The sequence below is a fragment of the Meriones unguiculatus genome, chromosome 11 (genome assembly GCF_030254825.1).
Source record: "Meriones unguiculatus strain TT.TT164.6M chromosome 11, Bangor_MerUng_6.1, whole genome shotgun sequence".
NCBI lineage: Eukaryota > Metazoa > Chordata > Mammalia > Rodentia > Muridae > Meriones > Meriones unguiculatus.
Window position 1 is genome coordinate 74,601,386 of NC_083359.1, and position 24,048 is coordinate 74,625,433.

A 24,048-nucleotide genomic window follows, 5' to 3' on the forward strand; every position below is an offset into this window, starting at 1 on the left:
GAGACTTGAAGGGAGGGTTTAAGAGGAAACTTTGCCCTTTGGACATTCGAGGTGTGGTTTGTTTTCCTTCGATGCCTTTGAAGAGGCAGTAACTGCTACCCTAGGCTTGTGAGCCCCTTAGCAAGAAAATAGGGATCTGGGGGGTGGGGGTTGGGGGCACAAAAGGCTGATGGCAAAGGTAGATAGGATTCTTTAGGTGACTGATTTGGCATAGAGGGAAGAACCAGTTGAGCTCAAGCCGCTTAGAGGTTCCCATGGTCTAATGGTCAGCCCACTACTGTTCCCTCTTGCTCTTTTATTCATTCGCTCATGGGATAGCCTGAGCTAAACCAGGGTCCCCATGCAAGTTGCTTTTCTGTTTGTTTTTTAGTTAGGGTCTTGCTCTCTAGTCCTGGCAATCCTCCTGCCTTCGTGCATGGCTGGCAGCAATGCCAGGCTTCGTGCTTCTTTTAAAAGAAACTCGCTGGGCAACTGCGTCAATCATTCAGCTCCTCTGGTTACCAAATGAGGCTTGTTTCCCCCACTGCTTTGCATGCCAGTCTGTCAGTCACTGAAATGATTGCAAACATTCTTAAAAAAAAAAAAAAAAAAAAACTAGTTTACTGACAAGGCAGCCAGATGTGAAAAGGTGGGGACCCCAGGTCTCAAACAGGGGCATTTATGGAATAAGCAGGGGCTGAGGCATGGGCTAGGTGACTGACTTGAAGAAAGTAGAGCAGTCTGCAGGTGAGCCATCAAAGCTTTCCTTGGGCTATGTTCAGAAAATAGTGACGTTGGCAGACTCTCAGGGCGGGGCATTAGCCACCTGATGTCACAGGGTCACTGACTGGATACTAGCACAGGACAGCGGTTTCAACTAGTTTCTGAAACCTCCGATTCCTGAAACACGACTCGCGCAACGGCTGTCAGTGTGACCCATAGTCAGGAATTGTGTACTGCTGAAGCTACCGGGAGCTTCCGGGGGAGGGGGGGGGTTAAGAAGAAACTTTGCCCTTTGAAGCCTAGAGGTGTGATTTGCTTTCCTTTGACGCCTTTGCAGAGGTAGGGGCTACTACCCTAGGCTCCCCTTAGTAAGAGAATAGGGGTCCATGGGGAGGGTGCCTATGGCTAATGGCAAAAGGAAATAAGGTCCTTCCAAACCCAAAGCAAGCAAGAGACAAAAGCAAGAGGTCTAATTTGACCTTTCCCTTAGTGTCACTCTGGATGTCAGTTGTTTTTCTTAACCTGTGGTGTGTTATTTGACAGTGGCCTGTGATTTTAAAGAAATTCGTGGTATAGCCTCTGCCAGTAAGTGTTGGCAGACATGACGAACTATGGACTCTTTCATTAGAGAAAAGGGACATTTAGAATCAGAACTTATACTCCAGTTCTACTCCAACGCATCTACTGACAAAATACAGTCTGAGTTCCAGTTTCTCCTGTCTTTAAAATGGGCATAATGATAGTGTTTACCTCACGTGGTTTTTGAAGAGTCAGAGGACACTCTTTAAGGGCGTGGAGCAGCACCTATCACATCGTTGACAGGAGACCCCACCGTTGTGTTGGTTTTTGAGACAGGGTCTTTTATTGCCCAGGCTGTCCTCAGACTTGCTGTGTAGCTGAGGATGACCTTGAATTTCCCATCCTTTTGCCTCCACCTCTCGAGTGCTGGGTGAGACTCGCACCACCATGCCTGACTTGTAACAGATGCCATTAAGGTCATTCAACTAATGTGAACCAAGTATCCTGCTGCATCCCAGGAGCTGTTGATGGCAAAGGGCGTGCGTGCGTGCTAGTAGGCTGTGAGCTACAGGGGAGGGGTGGTAGGAGACGATGGTTCTGAGTCCTCCGTCTCTTCACGTGCAACCCTGGAACAATTTCCTGCAGGTGAAATTTTCAGCTTCCTTTCGGTTTGGGACCACGTGGCTTAACCAGCTTTTGCCTTCTACCCTCTCCTAGGTGCTAAGAAAGTAAAAAGTCCCAGGCAGAGATCTCCACAAAGCTGACCAGTTGCTTGGGGCCCCTCCTGGGAGGCCTGAGCAGTCAGGGAATTTAGAAGGACGAGGTTGGCAGCTGGGGCAGGAGTCTGAAGAGCCACTTTTGTGAGCAGGAAATCCCTGGAGCTGTTTGCCAAGTGGGACCTGAGGGGAGCCTCCAGTGTGAGGGCCTGAAGTAGGTTATTGGAGCCTGAAACGTAGATCCCTGTGTCCCTGATGCCTGGCCAGTTTCTCTCCTGGCTCCTGGCTGGATCTCTACAGGGTAGAGCGTATTTCCTACCTGCTGCTCTGAGTGTTGGCAGATGCCAATATTTGAGGACCAGGGAGCCAAACCTTCCACCCCACCTCTGGCCTTTCTTGCTCTCCTCGGTCATTCCTGCTGAGATCCGAAATGGCTGATTAAGAAACACGGTTTAAGGGGTTGGAAGAATGGCTCGGCCGTTAAGAGCACTTGGTGTTTTTGCAAAGGACCTCAGTTTGGCCCCCATCACCCATGTCTGGCCTCTCACAACTACCTGTAACTCCAGAAAGCGGGAGAGAGTTGGGGAGAGAGAGAGAACGACAAGTGGGTTATTATGGCACAGGCTTTATGGGGGGACACGGAGCATGTGCATACAGGACGGCGGTGACAGTGGGATGGTGTCACGTTTGGCACTGACTCATTGAAGCCTGGAGAACCTTGTTGTAGAATGTGGGTGGTTCCTAACACAGGGCATCTGATGCCCTCTTCTGGTTTCCCAGGGCATCCGTACTCATATGAAACACACACACACACACACACACACACACACACACACACAAATAAATGTTACAGTGAAGTCTTTGTCTGTATTCCCCTGATTATGTGGGAGAGACAGCGTCCTCACATAAACGGGTCCTGACCAGTTTGACTTTCTGGATGCCTGAGATTAGTCAGAGAATTCCAGACTCTTAGGGGTGCTTGTGTGGAGAAACAAAGGGATGCCCCATCTCTTTTCCAGTCCCTCCTCTGAGACGGGTGACTTTGGAACATCTCGTGGCAGCACCAGCACCAAGGAGGAGGACCAGATAGGCTCACTTTTCCTAAGACTTAGATGAATGTCATGCAAAATCCCAAGGCCAAAGAGACAGCATGGTGGTAGAGAGCTTCCCTTAACCCATGAGACCCTGCGAGGAATTTCCAGCACTTTACAACAAAAACCAACAAAAATCCAAAGCCTGAGGCTGGAGATTCAGCCCAGCTTACCACACATGCGTAGAACTATAGATTCAGTTTCCAGCACCAATTAAACTTGACTGTGATCCCAGCGTTGGGAGGTGGAGGTAAGATCAGAAGTTCAAGGTCATTCTGTACCACATAGTGAGTTCAAGACCAGCCTGGGATGTAGGAGACCCTGTTTGAAAATGAAACGCTTAAAAGAAAAAGAAAAAGATTCAAAACCTAAAAGTCCTACATACTTAGAACATCCCCAGGCTCAGGCTAACAACTTGGGTGCCTGGTCACCCTGGAGATCCAAGACATCCACCCTAGCTGCTCCCAGAGGGTGCAGTGGGGTTGGAGTTAATGAGACCCCAAGGCTCCCTCAGCCTAGAGCACCTACATCTGGATGCCACCCAGCCAATTCATGCTCCTTCCCAACTGTGCCCAGTCTAAGCATGCAGGGCCCTGAAGTCAGAGAATCCCGGTTCAGACAGATCTAGGAAGAAACAGGAGCTGTTCAAAGAGGCTGGGGAGCCGCCTCACTGGGTAAACAGAAACTGCTCACATCGTCTGGAAACTGGCTGAGTGGGCCTCCCCCACAGCCTGACTGCCGCAGCCTCTCCTAGGTGCTTCCAGTCCTCTACAGAGACAATGTCACTTGCTTCTAAGTCCTGGACCAAAACTCTCCATCAACGACTATTCCACACCCAGCCACCCTGTTCCCCAGTGGCAGTGTCTATCAGGCACAAAGATGTATCAGTCCGCAGTGAATTCTGACCTTCTGTGACCACTGACACACCCGTCCCCTCACATTCCATGGAGAGAAAATTCCGTACATAGTCATCAAGTTTCTCTCCAGTGGAGCACAAAAGAGCTGCTGTGGCCTCCCAGTTGGCATTTTCATTCTTGCTTTCTGGGGAGGGGCATCAAGATCCAGGAGCCGGTACCATGCCTGGCTCACTTCCATTAGCAGGCTAGTTTCCTCTGCTGGTTTGCAGTCTCACCTCTCTGACAGAAGGAGCTCACAGGAGGCTTAATTTGAAAGCGGAGTGCATGCTTGCACAGAGGGCATCGCGACAGGAGCATGAGGCAGCTGGCCACAGCAAGTCTGCAGTTGGGAAGCAGGTAGAGGCGGATGCTGGTGGCAGCGTGCTCGATTTTCCCTTTTCTCCTCAGTCTGGGGGGATGACACCGTCCACCTTCATTCCTCAGTTAAACTCTGCAGACCCCCTCGTGGGTATGGCCAGAGATGTGTCTCCGTGGCGATCCTGAATCCCGTTGAGCTGACATGTCCCTTGTGTGCCCTAGTCCTCCGTTCATCCTGACAGAAACACCTGTGCAGATAACCACACACGGGGATCAGAAGCTAGATTAAATTAAGGCCAAAGGCTTCAGGGTTGCACAGGGCTGAAACTTGTTTCTTCACTCCCCCCCCCCCCTTAAACAAAACCCAGCCTGCTGTGCAGGGCTCTGCCAACGATGGGTGCTTTATCCATCATCTAGCGGAAGGCAGGCAAATTAATTCTGATTCAGCATTCCTCCCTTCAATCAACCTTTCAATGGCGCCCTTGTGAACATAGCATGTATTTGCCCACGAGGTTCTTCTAGGCTAAAAATACCCTAGTTATGAATACTTACTTCATTCTCCAACATGAAATTAAGCATATAGGAAGTGTAGAAAAGCTTTGGAACCCAGCTGATAAGTTCTCAGTAACTGCTGGCTCTTATTTCATCGTTCTTTCTGTTGCTCTTAACTACCAGGAGTTGAAGTTTGTGGTTTTATGCATACTAGCCACTAAACTATATCCCTGTCTCTTTTTGTATTTTTTTTCTTAAAAATTCTTTTGTTTTATTTAGCATTATGTGGCGTGCAAGAGTCAGAGCACGAAACTCAGAATACAACTTTGTGCAGCTGCTTCTTTTTCCATCTTTGCGTAGGTGCCAGGGATCGAACTCAGGTTGTCAGACTTGTGTGACAAGCACTTTTTACCTGCTGAGCTGTCCTGCCAGCCTGTGATTTTCATTTGAAAGGCAGGGTCTTCCCAAGTTTTCTTAACTGCTGATCCTCCAGCCTCAGCTTCGTGAGCAGCAGAGTTTAAAGGATGCACCCCCGGCCGGTTCATTCTTTTATTCTGAAATATTTATGGGACAACAATCACTAGCCTATGGCCAGCAGAACAGATAGAAGCAAAATGTTTGGCTACTCGCTGTGTTCTTCAGTGGGAAAGACAGACAACAAATGAATTGTATTTGGCTGTAGCTCATAGAGTATCTGGTTTAACCCCTGTGACGTGGAACCTCTATTCCCATGTTAAAAATATGGAAAAGGGGGCTGGCAAGATGGCTTGGTGGGTAAAGGCATTTGCCGTCCAGACTGATGACCTGAGTTCATTCTTCAACCCACCTGGGAAGAGGAGAGAATTGATTCAAGTGAGCTGGCTTCTGGCTTCCACATGCACACACACACACACACACACACACACACACACACTCACTCACACACTGATTAAATAAATGTAAGAATTTTAAAATAAATAAGAATAGGGGGATTCAGCAGTTTGGGACTTGTTCTGGATAGTACAGCTGTTGAATGTCAGGACAGGCATACCTGGGTAAAACAGACAAGTGGAATAACAAAAGACATCCCTCAAGGCAAGCCGAGGTGAGGGCGCAAGCTAGACATGGAATCATGCTCCAGTCTAGGTTAAGTAGGTACCGAGAGAAGAGGTTTTCATGGAGGGAGGAGGCTACAAAAGACCCAGTAGTGGGAACAAGACTTCGGGGAGATGGCTGGCAAATGAGTTTGGTCTTCATTTCGTTCGGAAAGGCACTGATTTTCGACGAGGTGTGCTGAGATCACTGAGTGTAATGATCACCCTGTATGGACCAGTCTCAGGACCCTGGCATCTGAAACAAGCAAGAGTTAATGTCTAACCCAGAGGATTAAATACCTAAAGGTGTAATTCTGGACACCAGAAATCGGCCAACGAGGAAACTGTTTTCTTTTCTTCTCAAAGCCTCACATTCTTTTCATTGGTTGTGCCCTGCGTGCCTCCAGCCAACCAGTAGTGGAGTAACCGCTTCCTACATCCATCAGCTATGGGAAAATAACCAAAGAAAATAAACAGAGGAAGAGCCGGGGGCACTAACCACTCCAGAAGAAATCCCAGGGCCCCGGGATAAATGGAGCAAAGACAAACATGCGGTTATTCAGGCTCAGATGACTTTTTATCAAACTGCCTAACTTCAGCCAGGAAGCAGGAAGCCTGCGGGACTCTTCCATATTGCCCCCAACCCCTGGGGATTAGGTCCCGACACTGCTAAGACCCAAGCTCAATTCACAGGGAAGGACCCAGGGGTGCAAGATTTGGCACTGTGGCCTGCTCATGGTTCTCCTGCTAAAGGTGCTGTTGATTTGGCTTTCGGGTTTTTGACATGAGCCGGAACTCTGGGTTTTCCCACACTCCCAATCAAGCTGGCAGTGCAGTGGCTTGGCTTCCTCTGGGAAACCCCACCGAAGGAACTTTCGTTTGTGTTGAGGGCCATCCTGGAAGGGCGCTCCTGGCTGCCTGACTCTGATCACACCAGCCCTGGCCCAGCCTTCCCTCCAGACTGGGACAGAAGCCAGAGCCGTACAGAGGATGGTTGCTGGGGAATGGTTTAGCTGGTCTCCAAGGAGGGGGTTTACGCAGCTCCCCCCTTTCATCTTTACCCACCTAGAAGTGCCTACAACTGTATGCTCTAGGGGGTGCTAGAGAGCAACAAACGGTTTTCCTTTTTCTTCCTCCTCTTCTCCTTCATTTTAAAGACAAGATCTTGCTGTGTAGCCCAGGTTGGCCTCAAACTCATGATTCTCCTGCCTCAGTCCCCGAGTCCTGGGATTATAGGTGTGCACCACCACACATCACCACATATATTTTCAAGTTGTGGTCTTTTTAAACTGAAGACCTTTCAAGTCACTAAAATAGGAGATTTACCGATGGATCTAGAAGTGTGAGACAACAGAAAGAGTCTTCAAGGCCAACCTAAGAGGGTTCAGACTCACTCGCTAGCTCTGTAGATTGGATGGGCTCCTGAGTCTCATCAGGTTGGTTCCTCTGGCTAAGGAGTGAGAATGGGGACACACATCTCGGAAGAAGGATGATGTGATGATAAAGCTCCGAGGATTGTTCCTGGCAAAGCCGCTGGTAAATGCTTCCTCCTTGCTTACCACTGGCCCCTGTGCATCTCCGATTGCTGTCTAAAAAGACACGGAAGTGCACGGAGGCACCGATGCACTGCAGCCTGAGAAGAAAGAGGGCAGGGTCCTGAGGCCTGATTTAGAGTGACCACACCATTGAGGACTTCCAGGAAAGTCAATGCATATTGGGTCCTATTGCTAATGAAGTTGAGCCCTCTGATTAGAACACGCTAGTGGGCCTCTGTGTTGGGATGAAACCCACCACCATCATAATCTGGGCTTCTTTTGTTTTATTTGGCTTTTTTTCTTTTTCCAGCTGCTCATAATGTGTTAGTCACTACAAGATGTGATTCTCCAAACATTAACTCCCATGGCCTTCACAGGGGCAATGCAGTTAAAAATGATCTTCTGTTTAACCTCTCAATTCATTTTTTAAAATTATTCTAAATGCCTTGTTCTTTTCTCTTTAATTTTTGTCACATGCATACATACACATAATATAGTCTGCTGAGTGCATACAGTACTGACCACTTGGCAGCAGATAAACAGTTAGGCGACCTGTCTCAGGGGAGGTTTGCTTCTCCTCTTGGCAGTCATTAACTGCCCGAGGCTTGTCATCCGGGGATGGGGAGCCTCAAGATTTCCCCATCCACACTGGCAGGTCAACTGGTGCTGGCATTGTTCAGGTCTTGTTTAGGCAGCCACACTGTTGAGATGTGACGGGTGCAGCTTTTCCGTCCTGTGTATAAGACACAATGTCTTACATATGTCCTGGTGCCCTGACAATCTCCCAACCCCTCTCCTGAGATGTTTCCTGAGCCTTAGGTGTAGGGGTTGTGTTGTAGATGTATGGATTGGGGCTGGGCACCCCATGTTCTCTGCATTCTGGTTGGTTGTGGTCTTCTTTTTCTTCCTTTTCTTCTTCCTCTTTCTCCTCCTCTTCTTTTGTATTTTATGTGCATTAGTGTGAAAGTGTCAGATCCCTTGGAATTGGTGTTACAGACAGTTGTGAGCTGCCATGTGCATGCCGGGAGTTGAACCCAGGTCCATTTGGAAGAGAAGACAGCCTTCCCAACCACTGAGCCATCTCTCCAGTCCCTTCTTTTTAAGACAGCGTTTTTCTGTGTAGTCCTGGCTGTCCTAGAACTCACTCTATAGACTAGGCTGGCCTTGAACTCAGAGATCACCTGGCTCTGCTTCCTGGGTGCTGGGATTAAAGACTAGTGCCACCACCGCCAACCTTAGTTGTGGCTTTCTGTGATGGTCTCTGTCTGCTGGGTCTGTAACCCATGTGGGGGCTACTAATATTTTGTTTAATGTCAGTCATTAGACGGTAACCTATCCAAAAGATAAAGTTTGTCTTCTCAGCTGTACACCCTTAGTATTTAGTAAGTTATCTGACCACAGCACAATCTAACCAAGCATCCCTGAAAGCCAGCAGGGCAGGCTTAGACTTCAGCCTCTTGGAGGAACGATGTTGACTCCACGTTCCTTCCAAGAGCTTTGCCTTCTGGGTCATAAGTACTCTCTCCCCCAAGGCCAAGTAGCTTCCTGCTTCGACATGTCTCATATCCTTCTCTCGGATTCCTTGTACTTGGGGAAGCAGGGTCTACCTCCACCTACTTCCTCTCTTCCTCTCAACTTCCATCTCCCCTGGAAAACTTTAACCAGAAGATGAAAAGATAGGATCAAAGCTGGGCTGGGCAGGATGTTGAAGCAGGATGAAAGTTATGGACACCACCTCTGAGGCCCGACGCAACGGCCCGAGATAAATGAGAGGACCACTGTGATCCTGTCTTCTGGGGTCTGGCAGTGTGAGGGCACACTGGCCACATCTGGAGTGAGATTTAACAATCATGTCTGCCCTGTCCAACTACTCCCTCACTCCATCTCTCTATGCCCGAGGGCCAGGCCCACAGGAAGAGCTGGAACACATGCTCAGTCCCAGAGCTCAGTATCCTTGGGGTCCTGGAGTCAGATGTACTAGATGTGTGAGCTAATCCTTCCTCACCACACAGACGAATATCTATTCTCCCTGGAATCTCCAGAGGTGCTAAGGTGCCTGTCCACATCCCATTCCATCAGAAGGTTCAGCATAGTGCCCTGTATTTTAAAGTGACAACTCCTAAAGGCAAGTACGTAAGAAAGCTTAAGATTGGTTTATCATGATCATCATCGTGTGTGTGTGTGTATGTGTGTGTGTGTGTGTGTGTGTGTGTGTGTGTGTGTGATGTGCTGGGGGTGCACAAGTGTGACACGTGAAAATGAGAGGACAATTTTTGATAGTCTCTGCTCTCCTTCCACTGTGGGTTCCAGAGACCAAACTCACCCATCAGGTTTGTGTAGCAAGTGCTTTTACCCACCTAGCCATCTTGTCAACCCTAGGATTGGTTTTGATGCATGCTTTATCCCTACCCATGTGGCAAGGTCTAGGGAATCTGTCTTGTTGTTCATTTTACTTTATTGATTTGCTTTTCACAAATAAGACTTTTTGTCAGGATGTAAAAGTCTGAATTTTAAACAGACTCTTGTGCAACTGGCCCAGTCGGCTCAGCTCTGGCACCCCTCTTGTCCTCTTGTCCTCTCCAGGACTAATGCTTTCACCGTGAAGCCGCCTGAGTTTTCCTAGTCAAACATGATTCCTCTAGCATTTTTCTTTCCCAACAAAGGGCTCATAGAGTGCATCTGAAGGCTTCGGTGGATTGGCAAGCCTTTCCTCCGTTCTTTCCTGTGATGAGTGGGATCAGGTTTGGACTACTTTTTCCATATGTACCTCCCCAGCATCTGGCTGTGTCCCCTCTGGTCTTCATTCTCAAAATAGAGGTACCATCCATCAGAGGCTTTCTGTATTTATAAACTGTAAATATGGAATTTGGTCACCTTTACAATGAGCACTGTAAAACTGGCACCAACAAGAACTTCAGCGGCATTTTCCTCCCACCGCCCTAACCATGCATGTCTGTAGTAAGATCTGGCCTATGGACATTAGTTTAGCTAAGCAGTCTTTGCTATAACCGTCACCGATAATTAGCTGTAATTTTCTAAATACAACTTCACCTTTTTTCAGATCAGCAAGGCTCACTTCACACACCCAGTCCCCAAGTCCTTATGACTAAAACTTCCAGTAGTTCCTCTGTTAAATGTCACTGAGCTGTCACACCATGCTGCTCCTTCCTAGGGAATGGACTGAGTCCTTTCTTCTTGACTTTCCATTCACTGTCGTTTGTAATTCACTTGATCTTGCCACTGCTCAGATCCAAAAAGGCTGAAATGCAACCCTCTCAATTAGATTTGTAGCACACACGTATAAGGGGTGGGCATTTAGTCACTTATTGTTATTTATTTTGTTTATTTGTTTACCAGACAGGGTTTCATGTACCCCAGGCCTGCCTCAAACTCCCTGAATAGCTAAAAATGACCAAAGCTTCTAAGGTTCCTGCCCCCACCTCAGATTCTGGGATGAGAGGTGTTCGCTATCGTGCCTGGTTTAGGCAGCACTGGGAATTGAACCTGGGGCTTCGTGCATGCCTGGCAAGCACTCCTTCACTGAGCTGTGTCCCCACCCCAGGACGAAAGTTTAAGATAACACAAGAGCAAAGGTCTCACCCAAAAGTGAAAATCTGGATGTTTGGGAACACACTGACAAAGACAAGAGATTAAGCAAAGCCAGAAGGATCCAGGTGAGAAGGATTGTGTTAAGGACCACCCCGATACAGCAAACTTGGTGGTCCTAGACTCAGACTAGTCTCTCACAGTTATGAACACAGTTATAAACACTGACTGTTTACCCTCCTCGAGGCTGTAGGGCAGTCGGCCGACCAGCTATTCTAGACAAGGAGTTGTGTTGTGCTGTGTTCCTAGCTCCTGGCCTCCTTCTCCTCCCCCTTCGGATCAGTCTTTACTTCATCTTCTCTTTTATATCCAATTCTTCTCTACCTCTCTCTTAGAAGGAGACTTGTTTCTGGTGTTAGGGCCACCCAGATTAACCAGAATAATCTCAAGATTATTTCCCTCAGTTTAATCATATAAGGGAACCATCACAAATTTCAGGGTTTGACCTTGGATCTTCTTGGGGGGGGGGTGTCACTATACCAGTGGAGACTTGGACCTGGGTATAAGTGAGAACTGAGCAGAGTCACATATGGGTTTTGTTTTCTTTTATTGTTTTGAGACAGGGTCTCATGTAGCCCAGTTAGGCTTTGAACCATTTATTGATCTTTCTACCTCCACCTCCCAGTGCAGGGATTAAGGCATTCACCACCAAACCTGGCTCTTACATTAGTTTTGAAGACGAAATTAATTGGATTTCATCATAGGCTATACATAAGATGTGAAAGAGAAGAAAAAAGGAAAATGGCAGGACTTTTGCTGAGTACAATTATAAGAGGAAACGACCACGAGAAAACACTTCTTTGGGAGAGAGGGAGTCTGTATTACTTACTTTTCTATTGCTGTGGTAAAATGCCATGACCAAGACAACTTACAGAAGAAAGAGTTAATTAGGGCTTCTGGTTCCAGAGGGTTAGAGTGCACGATGGAAGAACAGAGGCAATAAGCATGGCGGCTGGAACATCAAGCTCTCCTCTTGAACAGAGAGCAGGAAGCAGAGAGAGCGCACTGGGGATAGCAGAAGGCTTATGAAACCTCAAGCCCACCCCCAGTGACATACTTCCTCCAGCAAGGCCGCACCTCCCAAACCTATCCAAGCAGCTCCACCAACTGGGGACCGAGGGATCAAACATCTGAGCTTATGAGGGACGGCCTGTTTATAATAGCAGGTCCAGAGGCTCACGAACACATTTAGATAGAAATATACGCTATGATGGAAATATTGATTTGAGAGGCTTTAGTGTGTTTTTATATGAATGTTGAAATGGGATGAAATAATTAAGGGTATGAATATAAGGTCCAAGGACAGAGAAGCCTGATGGAGTCGAGTGTTTCAAGCTCAGAGAGGCGTGAGAATCAGCACAGAGGCCAAAAGGAGCATCCACAGAAGAAGGAGAACCAGGAGATATGGGTCCAGCTGGGAGCCTGAACCAGCTGAACTCTCCCAGGATGGACAACTTGCTCTCTCATACCTCCATCCACCCACAAACTCTCTGGCATGAAATTGAAAGCCACCGCCCAAAACAGCAGAGGTGATCTCTAGGGTCTGACCTGAAGCCAGGAAGAAAGACTATTAATCTGTGGTTCCCAGGGGCAAGCCTGTCACCCCTTATTAGAAAGGAAAAATATCGCCAGCAGCAAGGGCTCCATCTGCCTGCCACCCAGCAGGCCTTGGCACAGTTATTGATGGGGCATCAGATCATTAGGTCTTGAGTGGAAAGCAACAGCTGAACTGATGTCACCAAAGCGAGATTCCCTCGTGAGCGCCAGCTGCCATCCAGAGCTGTTCTGTTCATGCTTTAAACTAGAACGCTCGCTCTGAATAACCCCCTTACCACACACGTCAGACAGAGAGCACCCATCACATGGCCCTTAGAGTCAAGCAGTGGGAAGCAGGCCCGCCATTAAGTGCTCACACCAGATTATCCTAAAACATCTACAGAAACAGGCAGTTTAGGGGGTCTTGCTGCCTGCTTCTCCATCTCCAAGACAAGATCTGGTGGAGGCTTTGATATTGCATGTCTCACTCTCTAGGGTGCTCAAGGCCAGCCTTTTATAGTAAGCAGTTGTTAAGCAATAGAGAAGGCAGAGTAAAAGTGGGTGGAAACACCCAAGGATTTACAACACATACACACACACTGAATCAGGCTTACAATGGCATTCTGACAGTGTGGAATTTACTGGTAGAGAAGAATGGAACACAGTTCTTCATCTTCCGTTTTTGTGAAACTCGTTTTCAGGAATTATGAGAGTGGGGGGGAATTCCAAGTCCTTTGACCCCAAAGCAGATCTTGCTCAGTGAGTTGACCTGCCTATAAGCCTCATCCTTCCTCCTCCTGTGGGATTCGTAACTGGCAGCATCTAAAGCTGCTCTGAGCTTGTAAATTCCAAGCTTCTTGTAAATGAGTATCAGCACATTTCTAGAAAGTGATTTGGTAATATGTCTCAAGAGCTTGAAATCCCTCCAGTTCACATCCTTTCATTCAATTCTGTTACGTCTTATCCTGGGGAAATAGAGATGTGATTTTAAAAAAATTGTCTAAAGATAGTCATCAAAGTGTTATGTACAAAAATTTATGTTGCAAAAAATCAGAAGTAGCTATAAACTTTCCATACTGTATGACTATGATAAAATATGGAGAAGGTTAAAAACCCGTGTTTCTACGTATTTTTTAATGATCTGTTAGTGTGGGAGCATGGCATAAATGCCAGGTTGCAGGAGTTGGTTCTTCTTCCATCATGTGGGTTCCAGGCATGGATTCAAGGCCATCGCCTTTGCCTGCTACACCATGCATCTGGCCCTCAAATAGTCCTCGTGATGATGATGTGACGGCATGCTCGCAATCCAGTGCCGAATGAAAGCAGTGCAAGCGGGGGCTGGAGAGATGACTTAGTGAACAGCTTTTACAGAGGACCTGAGTTTGATTCCTCATCTCCATGCCAGGCCGCTCACAACTGTCTGTAAATCCAGCTCCAGGGGGATTGCTTCTGACCTTCATGGGCACCTGCACTCAGGCGCGGGACTGCCTGAACATATGCACACGCACACACATGCACAGAGACAGACAGTCACAGACATACACACAGAGACAGACAGACACACACGCGCGCGCGCGCTCACAGAGTTGAAAACAAAATAAGTCTTGCCAAAATCAAGAAGAGAATGCAAGTAATTACTACTTAAGCAACTGATCTTTTATTTTAATTTTTTCTGGTGTGTGGCATCAGAGCCAGGGCCTCATGCGTGGCTAGGCATGCACAGTCTAGTGCTAACGTGGGTCAGAGAAAGCAAAGTACTTTGATATATTGAAAGCTCAGCTGTGGGTACCTGGACAGTGTGGTTGAGACTGATTTCTTTTTATCCCCTTGTATTTCCAAAGCTTGTATTATATCTGCCATTAGGAAAAAAACAAAAATAAAAAGAGCTGGTGTGGTGTCTCATACCTGTCACTTTGCATACTGAAGGCTAAGACAAGTAGATGGTGAGTTTGAGGCTAGCCTAGGCTATGTATCAAGATCCTTTCTCAGCGATACTCCCTCAAAAGTTACTTTTTGTTTGTTTGTTTCTAATTAAAGGATTTTATTGCTCATATGGAAAAAAGCCTCTGCCAGAGGCTGATCTCAGAAGTGACCCCTGTAGGAGTTAACCATCGTCCCCATCTACCTGTACACATAGGGGGTTATTCTGAGTGTGTCTCTGCTTGTGGCTGCCCTGGAATCCCACAGCATAGGGGGGAGCCACACGGAAGAAGGGAGCAAAACAGTCTGTCATGCTGCCCTGCTTTGGGCTGAGGTAGACGTGCTGGACAATGGAATCAGTTTCACCTGTGACGGTATTTATTGGCTACCCATGCTATTCTGCTGTGAACTCAAATAAGAGCTTTGTAGATAATGAAGAGCCTGTTTGCACAGGCAAAGGGGTGTTCATCCATTCTAGAAGTGTTTCTTAAGCATCTTCTGTGGCAGAGAAGGTTCCCACTCATTCTACCAGGACTACTGTCAGTAGTTCAGGTTCTGACTGATGGGGCTGAGAGGGCAGACTGGAAACTAATGTTTGAAGTTCCAGGAAGAACAATGGAATGTTCTCCTACTCTGTGGTCGCTTGGTAAGAAAGAGGTAGGGGATGACCGCTTTCACCAGTTCTTTCCCTCTCCCCCTCCTCCCCTCTCTTCAGATGGAGGTGATTGTCGGGGATTTTGGGATCGTGGTGGTGCCCCGGGATGCAGCCGACACAGACCGAATCATGAATCACTCCTCAATACTCCGCAAATATAAAGTGAGTTTTCTGTCCCCTGCTGCTGTGTCTCTGTGTGCAGCCCGTCTCTGAGGGTTCTGGGGGACCGGGAGAGTGAGGAAGCGAAAGTAGCCCGTGAGAGGGATCGGTGACCTGCTCTTTCTGCTCTGTCTCCAGAACAACATCATGGTGGTAAAGGATGACATCAACCACCCCATGTCTGTAGTCAGCTCCACCAAGAGCAGGTATGGTTGACAAACGGTCAGAGACACTTTGGCCAAACTGCTTTAAACGTTTCCATAGCTTTCCTCAGTCAAAGGCGACCCGTCTTAGCTGCTTTTCTATTGCTCTGGTAAGACACCATGACCAAGGCAACTAACAGAAGGAAAAGCTGATTTGGGGCTTAGAGTTTCAGACAGCCAGTCCAAGACCGTCGGGTAGGGGACCCAGCAGCAGGCAGGCAGGTCTGCGGCCGGAGCGGTTGCTGAGCGCTCACATCTTGAGCCACCACCATGAGGCAGAGAGACCTCAAAGGCCGCCCCAGTGACACCTCCTCCCACAAGGCCACACCGCCTAATCTTTTCTTTTAAACAGTTTACCAGCTGGGGGCCAGGTATTCGAATATATGAGCTTATGGAATAATTCTCACCAAAACCACCCCACAACTCTTAGATTCGGTGCACACTGGCTGCCCCAGCTTTGGGACTTCAGGTATTTATCCCTATTTACTTTTTTGTTTTGCTTTTTTTTTTTTTTTTTTTCAAGACAGGGTTTCTTTGTATAGCCTTTGGCTGTCCTGGAACTCACTCTGTAGATCAGGCTGGCTTCAAAATCAGAGATCTGCCTGCGTCTGCCTTTCTGCTGGGATTCGAGGGCATGGGCCCCAACCACCCAGCTGTTTACGTTTAAATGAGGAAAGGGTACATTAACTGGTCTTGGTAGACTTGATGGATGAAGAGGATTTTGTTTGTTTGTTTTAATTATAAACTCTTAGTTTTGGGTGCTGATTAAGCCATGAATTATTAGTAAAAGTATAAGTCAGGCTGCCATTTTAAAAAGGACTCAATATTAAGAGTTTCGGATAAAGTGTATGTATAGTTCTCACTCATAGAAGTACGAAGGAATTGAATCTAGTCTATTCAGTCGGAAGCGTCTGCTGTTGGGGGCACATTTACTGCCAACACTGTTCTCAGCCAGCGGGGGAAAGAACAAGGCGAAGCCCGAGGCAGGAGTTTTTTGTTTTTAAGGTGACCCACTCAGGCGCTATGATACATACACTCGGGAGGCAGAGGCAGGAGGATAAAAACTTCAGTGTTGGCCTGGGTTGCATAGCAAGAGCCTATCTGAAAAATAAACAAACAGGGACTGGGACGATGTCTCAGTGGTTAAGAGCCCTGGCTGCTCTTCCTGAAGAAGCAGATTGGATTCTCAGCACCCACCTGTCAGCTCATGACCATCTAGAAAACTGTGTCCCGGAAGATCCAGTGCCCTCTTCTGGCCTCTGCCCTCACTGCACACACATGAAGCACAAACAGACACCAATACACATAAAATATGACCAAATGAATCTTGAAAATAATAAATAATGAAGTAACCCAGGGTTGTACATACCATTTCCTTTGTTATCCCACTGGCTCATGGATGAAGGGAGGCTGGAAAACACAATTTAATGCCTGGCAGCCAGAGAGCTAAAACGAAACTAAAAGAAACAGAAATTAATATTAGAGACTTAACATTCTCCTCCATACACCCCGAGAGGAAAAGTCCTGTGACATGATGACACATAAAGGGCATAGTAGTTAATTAGAAAAAAAATTCCAGATCCGGATGAACTCGCAGAGTCAAACAGTGACTAGAAAGCAGCCGTCAGACACACGGCAAGCTTAATAGCATTTACAGGAAGGCCGAGGGGGAGTTAGAAGCCCCCATAAGCAAGGACGAAGAGTCCAAAGGTGGAGAGCATTGGCATCTAGGCACGTGCTTCAGAGAAGTCGAACGAACCAGGGACCCCCATTGTCTGCTGGACTCCTTCCCTTGGAAGACAGCTACGGAGATAACCACAAGCGTGGCAGCCAGTAGGGCAGTGGGTGCTTTGACTCCAGCACGGCTGCTCCTTAGACTCCAGGCCAGACAAACCTCTGTGTCTCATTTGGTTCGACCCGGCCTAGGATTTTCTTGGTTGGACTCAGATTCTGATCCTCTGCCGAGTCTGATGAAGTTAGGACTGTTATTTGGAGACCACTTTTCAGAAAGCTTCGCTGTTCAGGGAGACACTTCAGGACACACCTTGTACGGGAAAGGTGGGGCTTGCATTAAAATGGCAGAGAACCTCTCTGCCGGTCACAGGGTCACCACGTTGGGCTCAGTGACATCCTGAGACTGTTGTATGAGAAATGAACAGAGAGCAGAAGGCCAGAGGAAAACTGTGCAGGGATCCATTTGTCCCTGTAATCTTCCACCTGTTGCTGGCTCTCCATGGGCTCACAGGCAAGAGCTCCCAAAAGGTGAATGTAAGCCTAAGAATGCTCCAGAAGACCAGTTTTCATGAGACGGGCATGCAGAGAATCCCAAAGGGATGAAATAAGAATTCCCCAAAACACACATGAAGAAGTTTGTTTAAAAAAAAAAAGGACCCCCAAAATGTCAACCCTATGCTTGGTATGATGACCCAGTGACTTATTTAATCCTTTAAGTAATTAGATGTAGCTGGTATAAATGCTGCTTTACTTGTTCTGAAGGAAGCACTGAAGAAAAGGGCTTAACTACCTTGCCCAGTGGGCCAGTGACATGGCTCTGTGGATAAAGAAGCTTGTTCGGGAGGCTGTCGACCTGAGTTCAATCCCCAGGACCCACCCGGTAAAGGACAGAACTGAATTCCACAGATTGCCCTCTGATCTCCACACAAATGCCACACATACACACACACACACACACACACACACACACACGGTAAATAAATGTAAAAAGAAAAGAAAAAAACAAAAACAAAACCTTGCCCAAGGCCTCTCAGCTGCCCAGTGGTAGGACAGGGTGAAGGTGTCACTGGGGGTGGAGGGACAGTTTGTGTGGTGATGAGGATCTTTCCAAACTGTTCACTCAACCCAAGCAAAGGCTGCTGGTAGGGTGCTGGGGGCGGGGCCCTGCAGACCCTTTCCGGGAAGGCAGGGGGCAGACCGGGGCGCTGGTGGCCTTTGGATGTGGTTGCCCATTCGGTTGCTGTTTCTTCTCATGCAGGCTGGCCCTGCAGCACGGGGACGGCCATGTCGTGGACTACCTGTCGCAGCCAGTCATCGACTACATCCTCAAGAGTCAGCTGTACATCAACGCCTCCGGCTAGCGGACACCCAGCGCGCTGCTCTGCTCTCCCCGTGTCCTCTGCCGACACACTGGCCCCTCCAGTCACTGTTTCCAGTCACCCCGGTTTCTCTCCCGCCTCTCTGTTTCTCTGTCTTCACCTTGACTGTTCTCCCCACTGGCTGACTTAACCCCCACAGTGTGGGGGGCCTGCGAAGAACCGTGCCATTCCCCATTCCACAGTCATCTTTGGACAAAGATGACTTTCCTGTAGTCTCCGGGTTGGGGGTGGGTAAGGGAACAGGGTGGGAGGTGGGGGAGTGCAGCCCTTGGAGATGTACTGGTGTCCGTCTCCCAGCATGCTCTAGAGAGGCGGCTCTGGTGCCCATCCTCCCAGCATGCACTGGGAACGGGGCTCAGGCTCTCGCCTTCCCAGCATGCCCTTTACCACAAAGGGCTATTTTTTTTTCTTTTTTATTTGTCCCCTTGTAGAACTTGGATGAAATCAGTGTGTGTGGTTTTTTTTTTTATGTTTATAGTTTTGATGCTGTCCTGTGGTTTCCTTCCCTTCTGAGAGGACGCTATAGCCAGTCTCAGCACTCATAAGTGCGTGAGGGCCACACCCAGGAAAGAAGGCAGAGCCATTCTGCTTCTCCAACACACATACACACACTCCCACACACACACACACACACACACGCACAGACACACACGCACACACACATACCAGCAGCAGTGGCATCCCCAGGCCCCTCTGATCAGGAATAAGACATTCAGGTTCTGAAACCTGATATACAAGTCTGGGACGAGCAGGATTTCTCCGAAATTTTAGTCTCTGGCTTCAGGTGACCACAGTCCTGATGCTGTGTGTCTGACTGGTGGCATTGTGTTGGCTCCTCGCCAACCAGGCCTTTCCAGAGAGCAAAAGCCCTTGGAAGCCATGGTAAGGCGTGTTTCTGCTAGTAAGAAGAATCACACAAGCAACCAAGTTCTGATAATCCACTCATTTCTTTTGAAAACATGCTAAGAATCCACCTGACCGGAGAGATGCTTTGCTAATTGGGATTATCTGTTACCTGTTTGGCTAGGAACTATAAGTCCAGGATGATCTGGGAGAATGAGGTTTGTTACCCTGAGGAGAATTCATGATCATCCTCTCCCCACACTCAACCTGAGGTTGCCCAGCTGTGCCCAAAGCCCTTGCCTTCTTGCAAAATGACCAGCCCTTTCCCCCTAGCTGGCCCTGTCTGTCTCCTGCAGAGCCCAGCAACAGCAGCCAATGCCCTAAGAGGTCTGCCTGACATGAGTGGGTTCACAAATGAGCTGTCTCACCCATTTCTCCCCAACGTCCTCCCCTTCTCTCTACCTCTGAAGACAGTTTGGATACTCATGTCCTGCCTGGAGAGCTAGTAGGAAATGACTTCTGTGTTTTGTGTTTCCCATCCAGCCTCTGGCTCTTGGATTTTTTGGTGGTTCATGGGGAATGGCTCCTGAGTATCAGGCTACTTTTAACTTCTAACATTCAGGCCCAAGTGGGACTGAATTACGGATGATGTTCTTTACCTTGGGTTTCCCTCCAGCCCCCCCCAACCCCCCCCCCCAACTCCAGGAGGAAGAAGTGGAGTCAACAGAAGCTGCAGAGCAGCCTGGAGCTGTGGTTCTTCTTTAGACTGTAGAGATGACCTCCAGAGCGAGGAGGCCGTTTCTGTAATCTAGAGGTCCAGCGTTTGGCTCAAAGTCATGGAAAAACAGAAAATCTGAAGAACACATTGGGAGCAGAGACCCTGGGGAGTCACTGTCTGGTCCAGGATCGCTCAGCACATCCTGGGAAGTGTGATGGGAATGAATGGTGTTTCCTAGACAAAGGAAAAGCAGGAGCTGGATTGCCTTGGGAAACATGGCGTCTTGAAGGCTCTGGAGCTGACAAGGGTTCACAGGAGCAGACCTGAGAAAGACTACTATTCTTATGTTCTTTTGATTCGCTGTGCTCTTCCTCTGAACTCTGGTCAAGCTTTACTTAGTCCTCAGCCAGTTATAAGGAGCCAGGCTAGCCCAGCACCCTCAGGGGGCAACAGGTCAGAGCAGGGAAGGAAAGGGAGGTGGGCTAAGAGAACAGGCACAGAAGTGCTTTTCTGGGAAGCGAGTGGGCAGATTCTATCTTGGTGAGGTGTGTTAGAATGGTTTTCCTTTAAGAAACAGAAGTGAGTCCCCTTCTGGTTGGAACTCTCCATTCGCTTCCCTGTCTCTTCGTCCCTTTGTTGGAGCACTGGTAGAACTCCCCCTCCAACCCTCGGCCTACCCAGAGCAGAACGTGTGACTGTGACCGACCAACACCAGAAAAAAAAATAGTTTTAAGTGGTCCTTCAGGTGTCATCAGGGTAACTTTTGGGCTTTGACCTGTCTTTGGGGACCCACTGCTTTCAGTGAAGCCCAGCCCATTACTGGCATGGCCCGGAGATGGTGATAAAGGCACACCCATCATTTGCTGCTGCCGGAGAAAAAAGTCCCTGCCATTTTTTTTTTAAGTGGCTGATACAACAGAAGAAAAACTTTAATAATGCTCTCCTCAAGGACCGAGGCTGGGGGCCCCTGTGTTGCTAGTCTTAGTCCCACACTCCTAATCACAGGTAGCCTCTGGACCCCTGGCTTTCATCATCCTTGAATGTACGCTGGGCCAGCAAAGGAAGTCTCTTCCTGAAGTGCCTGAAATCACAGCTAAAGTTTTAGAGATACTGGTCTTCCTGTTGTGGCGTGGCCACAGGTTCTGGTCTCGAGTTTCAGAATCTTTGAAGGAATTAATGAAGCCTCTATTCAAATAAGTAGGAAGTAAAACTCGATAATCAAACTGCATCAAAAGCCAGAAGATTACAGGGAGCCCAGATCCGCTTACCCATGCTGATATTCTCTCACACGCTTTTGGGGTACTAAGAGAGGCACGTCTGTGTCTTTTTTTGTTTCTATTGGGAAAGTAATGCAATGCCCGTGTGGTGGCACATGCCTATGATTCCAGCCCTGAGGGGTGGAGGCAGGAGGATCAGGAGTTGAGGCTCAGCCACCGGGTACATAAGACCTTGTCTCAAAACAAAAACAGCAATGCAAAGACAGAATAGGGAAAGCTCAGGGGCTCCTCCTAGATCACAGCGGGAGGGGCAGTGGAAGCGATGAGGAGGATGGAGATGGGATGATTTTGTAGCTCATGTAATTAAGACAGCTTATGGTAGTGTGGACAGGTATGCTCCACCATGCCAATCCAACCTGCACCTTCCTGTGAGCCAGCTGGTGAATTCATGTCCTTCTGTGGTTTCTGTGTAGTGTGCATTTGGATGAGTCCTCGTGGCCTGTTCCGGTGAGTTAGAACTGAGTCACAGCCCTTTCCTAGCTCCTTCAGTGGAGTCCCAGGGTCCACAGCTCAGCTTGAGCCTCATGGGGTTGGAATAGGGATGAGGAAATTTTTTCTTCTTTTCCTTTATTATTATTATTATTTTAAAAAAATCATATCATTGGCTAATTTAAGAGTGAAATTTACTTTATGGAAGTCAACTCATTAATACAAACTGCATTCGAGTTGCAATGCCATTTCACAGTGAAATATTTTTGAGTAGAGTTTCGTTGCTTGAATAGTCACAGGCAAGGGTTTTATCAGCAAAATGTTCCAATTATGTTAATAAATCTGACAATGCTACTAGAGACTGTGTCTTTGTCCGGAACCTGTGCGTTGCTCTGAGAAGGAATCACTTTTTCTCCCTACTGATCCTCGGCGGGCAGCTGTAAAAATGTGCTGAGAGTATGTGATGTTTTGCTTGGTCTAGCTGGGGCCACAGGGGTGATACAAGCCAAGAGGGGTCAGCAAGCCAAGCGCTTGCCACCACCCCTGACAACCTGAGTTCAGTCCCTGGAATCCTCACCGTTGAAGGAGAGAACCAGCTCCAGCAAGTTGTTCTCTGATCTCCACAGGTCCATTGCGGCGTACACAAGCCTCCCCCAGCAAATAAAAAGTCAGCCTAGGACTCTCTCTCTCTTGCACACATGTCTACACGCACACAATATAGAGAAGGATAATCTGCAAATTTGTAAATTGTGCCTAAGTTTTCTCAGTTTAAGAAAAGCACACACTCAGTGGCGCACACCTTTAATCTCAGCACTCGAGAGGCAGAGGCAGGCAGATTCCAGTGAGGCTGGCCTGGTCTACAAAGCAAGTCCAGGACAGCCAGGGCTACACAGAGAAATCCTGCCTTAAAAAACAAACAAAAAAAGGAAAAGAAAAGTACACCAAGCTGGGCATGATGGAACACGCCTGTAATCCCAGCACTTAGGGAGGCAGAGGCAGGCGGTTCTCTGTGAGTTTAAGGCCAGCCTGGTGGATAAAGCGAGTACAGGACAGCCAAGGCTACACAGAGAAACCCTGCTTTGAAAAACAAACAAACAAACAAGCAAAACAACAAAAAGTACACGTTACAGAGCAGAGAGATGCGTGATTCATCAGGCAAAAGCACTAAAGCTCTCACAGAGGACCAGGGTTCAATTCCCCAGATCTAACCATCTAACGGTGGTTCACAACTGTCTGTAATTCCAGTTCAAAGGTGTCCAATGCCTTACTCTGGCTTCTACGAGTGCTGTAGTTATGCACTCATGTATGTACATGAGTTATGTACATATGCACTCATTTATACACACATAAACACTTAAAAAAATAGCTTAGAAAATTAAACGTAAGATCCTAATCCACATGGTCCCACTCTTGGTTAATTTCAGTCGTTTGATTGCTCAGTTTTTCGAGACAGCCTTCTGTGGCCCAGGCTGGCCTCCAGCTTGCCTTGTTGCTGAGGATAGCCTGGAGTTCCTGATCCTCCTGACTCAAACTCCCAAGCACCACGTTCTGTTGGTGAGCTACCGTGACTGGCGATTTCAGTTCTTTAAAAAAAAAAAAAATTAGTACTTTGTGAAGCAAAAATATATTTGTGAAAATTAAAAACTTGCTTAGCTTCTTGGCACGAAAGGTCTTCAGTAAGGAATGGTCAAGCTCACAATTTCCTTTGGCTGTGTAAATAAGCAAAACAGAATGATTTGCTCATGGGTGGCTCCTGCTGCGAGATCAGCTCTCATCTCCTTGAGTATAGCATGTCTAGCTTGGCTGGGTCTGAAAGGTGTCCTTGGTTATTTCCCAACCATCATCTGTGACTCAGAAGATGAAATTGCAATTCCCTGTTCCCCAAGTTAAGTGTCTAAATACTTGTCTGATTCACTTTGTTCTGTTCTGTGATCATTTTGGTTTTAAGATTCTTAGGTCCTCCTCCTCCACTTTCCCATCTTCCTCCTCCTTTCTGCCCTTCTCCTCTTTCTCTTATTCTTCTTTCTCCTCCTTCTTCTTTGAACTGAGAGAAGCCAGCTTTGTGTGTATTCATGTGGGGTTTCACGTCATATCTTAAGGAAACGATATATATATACCCTGTAAACCGGTCACTTGTGTTTATATTTGCTGTTTTGTTCACAAAGCTAACCACAGCACCTTCCCCATCCTGAGTGCATGACAGCAAGTGTGCTTAAAATTAAATATAAACACTGGTTTAATTTGCTA

At 47.7% G+C, this 24,048-nt stretch overlaps 1 protein-coding gene across 2 annotated transcripts in view; it reads left to right on the forward strand.

Annotated features, from left to right (window-relative positions):
• The window catches only part of Nmnat2 (nicotinamide nucleotide adenylyltransferase 2), a 158,242-nt gene extending 136,082 nt beyond the window's left edge, over positions 1-22,160 (forward strand). For both annotated transcript variants that reach the window (XM_060364458.1, XM_060364459.1), the window contains exons 9-11: positions 15,120-15,221; positions 15,357-15,424; positions 18,414-22,160. In XM_060364458.1, coding sequence (XP_060220441.1) covers positions 15,120-15,221; positions 15,357-15,424; positions 18,414-18,516 — 273 coding nt within the window. In that variant the 3' untranslated portion in view covers positions 18,517-22,160. The remainder of the gene's footprint in view (positions 1-15,119; positions 15,222-15,356; positions 15,425-18,413) is intronic.
• The last annotated feature ends 1,888 nt before the right edge of the window (positions 22,161-24,048 follow it).